General features: G+C 45.7%; 1 protein-coding gene across 1 annotated transcript in view; it reads right to left on the bottom strand.

Annotated features, from left to right (window-relative positions):
• The window catches only part of OSGEP (O-sialoglycoprotein endopeptidase), a gene marked incomplete at its 3' end in the record, with an annotated part of 76,527 nt that overhangs the window by 19,151 nt on the left and 55,028 nt on the right, over positions 1-2,348 (bottom strand). The window contains exon 8 of the mRNA XM_015850446.2: positions 366-456. Coding sequence (XP_015705932.2) covers positions 366-456 — 91 coding nt within the window. The remainder of the gene's footprint in view (positions 1-365; positions 457-2,348) is intronic.

The following is a 2,348-nucleotide window of genomic DNA, read 5'->3' as shown; positions in this document are numbered from 1 at the left end:
CCCATAGACCCCATAGAGACCCCATAGACCCCATAGACCCCATAGAGACCCCATAGAGACCCCATAGACCCCATAGAGACCCCATAGAGATCCCATAGACCCCATAGAGACCCCATAGAGACCCCATAGAGACCCCATAGACCCCATAGACGCCATAGACCCCATAGAGACCCCATAGAGACCCCATAGAGACCCTATAGACCCCATAGACCCCATAGAGACCCCATAGACCTCATAGAGACCCCATAGAGACCCCATAGAAACCCATAGACCCCATAGACCCCTTAGACCCCATAGAGACCCCATAGAGACCCCATAGACCCCATAGAGACCCCATAGACCCCATAGACCCCATAGTGACCCACATCCGACGCCCCCGACCAGCAGCAGCTCCGTGGCCCTACACAGCGCCATGGCTCGCTCCGTCACCTCCACCAACATGGCGAACACCGTCTCCTGCCCCATAAAAAACCCCATAGAAAACCCCATATGAGCCACACAGGGAAAGACCCCATAAAGGACCCCCAGTCCCATATAAGGACCCCATAAATGGCCCCAAATCCGATAAAAGAACCCATAAATGACCCCAAATCCCATATAATGACCCCATATAAGGACCCCATAAATGGCCCCAAATCCCATATAATGACCCCATATAAGGACCCCAAATCCCATAAAAGACCCCATAAATGACCCCAAATCCCATAGAATGACCCCATAAAGGACCCCAAATCCCATAGAATGACCCCATATAAGGACCCCAAATCCCATATAAGGACCCCATAAATGACCCCAAATCCCATATAAGGACCCCATAAAGGACCCCAAATCACATATAAGGACCCCATATAATGACCCGAAATCCCATATAAGGACCCCATAAATGACCCCAAATCCCATAGAAGACCCCATAAATGACCCCAAATCCCATATAAGGACCCCATATAAGGACCCCAAATCCCATATAAGGACCCCATAAATGGCCCCAAATCCCATATAATGACCCCATAAATGACCCAATAAATGACCCCAGATCCCATATAAGGACCCCAAAATCCCATATAATGACCCCATATAAGGACCCCATATAAGGACCCCAAATCCCATATAATGACCCCATATAAAGACCCCATATAAGAACCCCATAAATGACCCCAAATCCCATATAAGGACCCCATATAAAGATCCTATATAACAACCCCATAAAAAGACCCCATATAAGAACCCCATAAATGACCCTAAATCCCATATAAGGACCCCATAAATGACCCCAAATCCCATAAAAGACCCCATAAATGGCCCCAAATCCCATATAAGGACACATATAAGGACCCCATAAATGACCCCAAATCCCATAAAAGACCCCATAAATGACCCCATATATGGACCCAATAAACGACCCCATATAAGGACCCCATAAGTGACCCCAAATCCCATAAAAGACCCCATAAATAGCCCCAAATCCCATATAATGACCCCATAAAGGACCCCAAATCCCATATAAGGACCCCATAAATGGCCCTAAATCCCATATAAGGACCCCATATAAAGACCCCATATAAGGACCCCATATAAGGACTCCAAATCCCATATAATGACTCCATATAAAGACCCCATATAAGAACCCCATAAAAAGACCCCATAGAAGACCCCATAAATGACCCCAAATCCCATATAAGGACCCCATAAATGACCCCAAATCCCATATAAGGACCCCATATAAGGACCCCAAATCCCATATAAGGACCCCATATAAGGACCCCAAATCCCATATAAGGACCCCATAAATGGCCCTAAATCCCATATAAGGACCCCATATAAGGACCCCATATAAGAACCCCATAAAAAGACCCCATATAAGGACCCCATAAATGACCCCCAATCCCATATAAAGACCCCATAAATGACCCCAAATCCCATATAATGACCACATATAAGGACCCCATAAATGACCCCAGATCCCATATAAGGATCCCATAAAAGGACCCCAAATCCCACATAAGAACCCCATATAATGACCCTAAATCCCATTAAATGACCCCTTAAATTACCCCAAATCCCATAAAAGACCCCATAAATCACCCCAAATCCCATATAATGACCCCATATAATGACCCCAAATCCCATATAAGGACCCCATAAATGACCGCAAATCCCATATAAGGACCCCATAAAGGACCCCAAATCCCATATAAGGACCCCATAAATGACCCCAAATCCCATATAAAGACCCCATATAAGGACCCCATAAATGACCCCAAATCCCATATAAGGACCCCATAAATGACCCCAAATCCCATATAAGGACCCCATAAATGACCCCAAATCCCATATAAGGACCCCATAAA

The sequence above is a fragment of the Coturnix japonica genome, unplaced genomic scaffold (genome assembly GCF_001577835.2).
Source record: "Coturnix japonica isolate 7356 unplaced genomic scaffold, Coturnix japonica 2.1 chrUnrandom460, whole genome shotgun sequence".
Classification (NCBI taxonomy): Eukaryota; Metazoa; Chordata; class Aves; order Galliformes; family Phasianidae; genus Coturnix; species Coturnix japonica.
The sequence above is the reverse complement of the archived record's forward strand: the minus strand, read 5'-3'. Positions and strand labels throughout refer to the sequence as shown.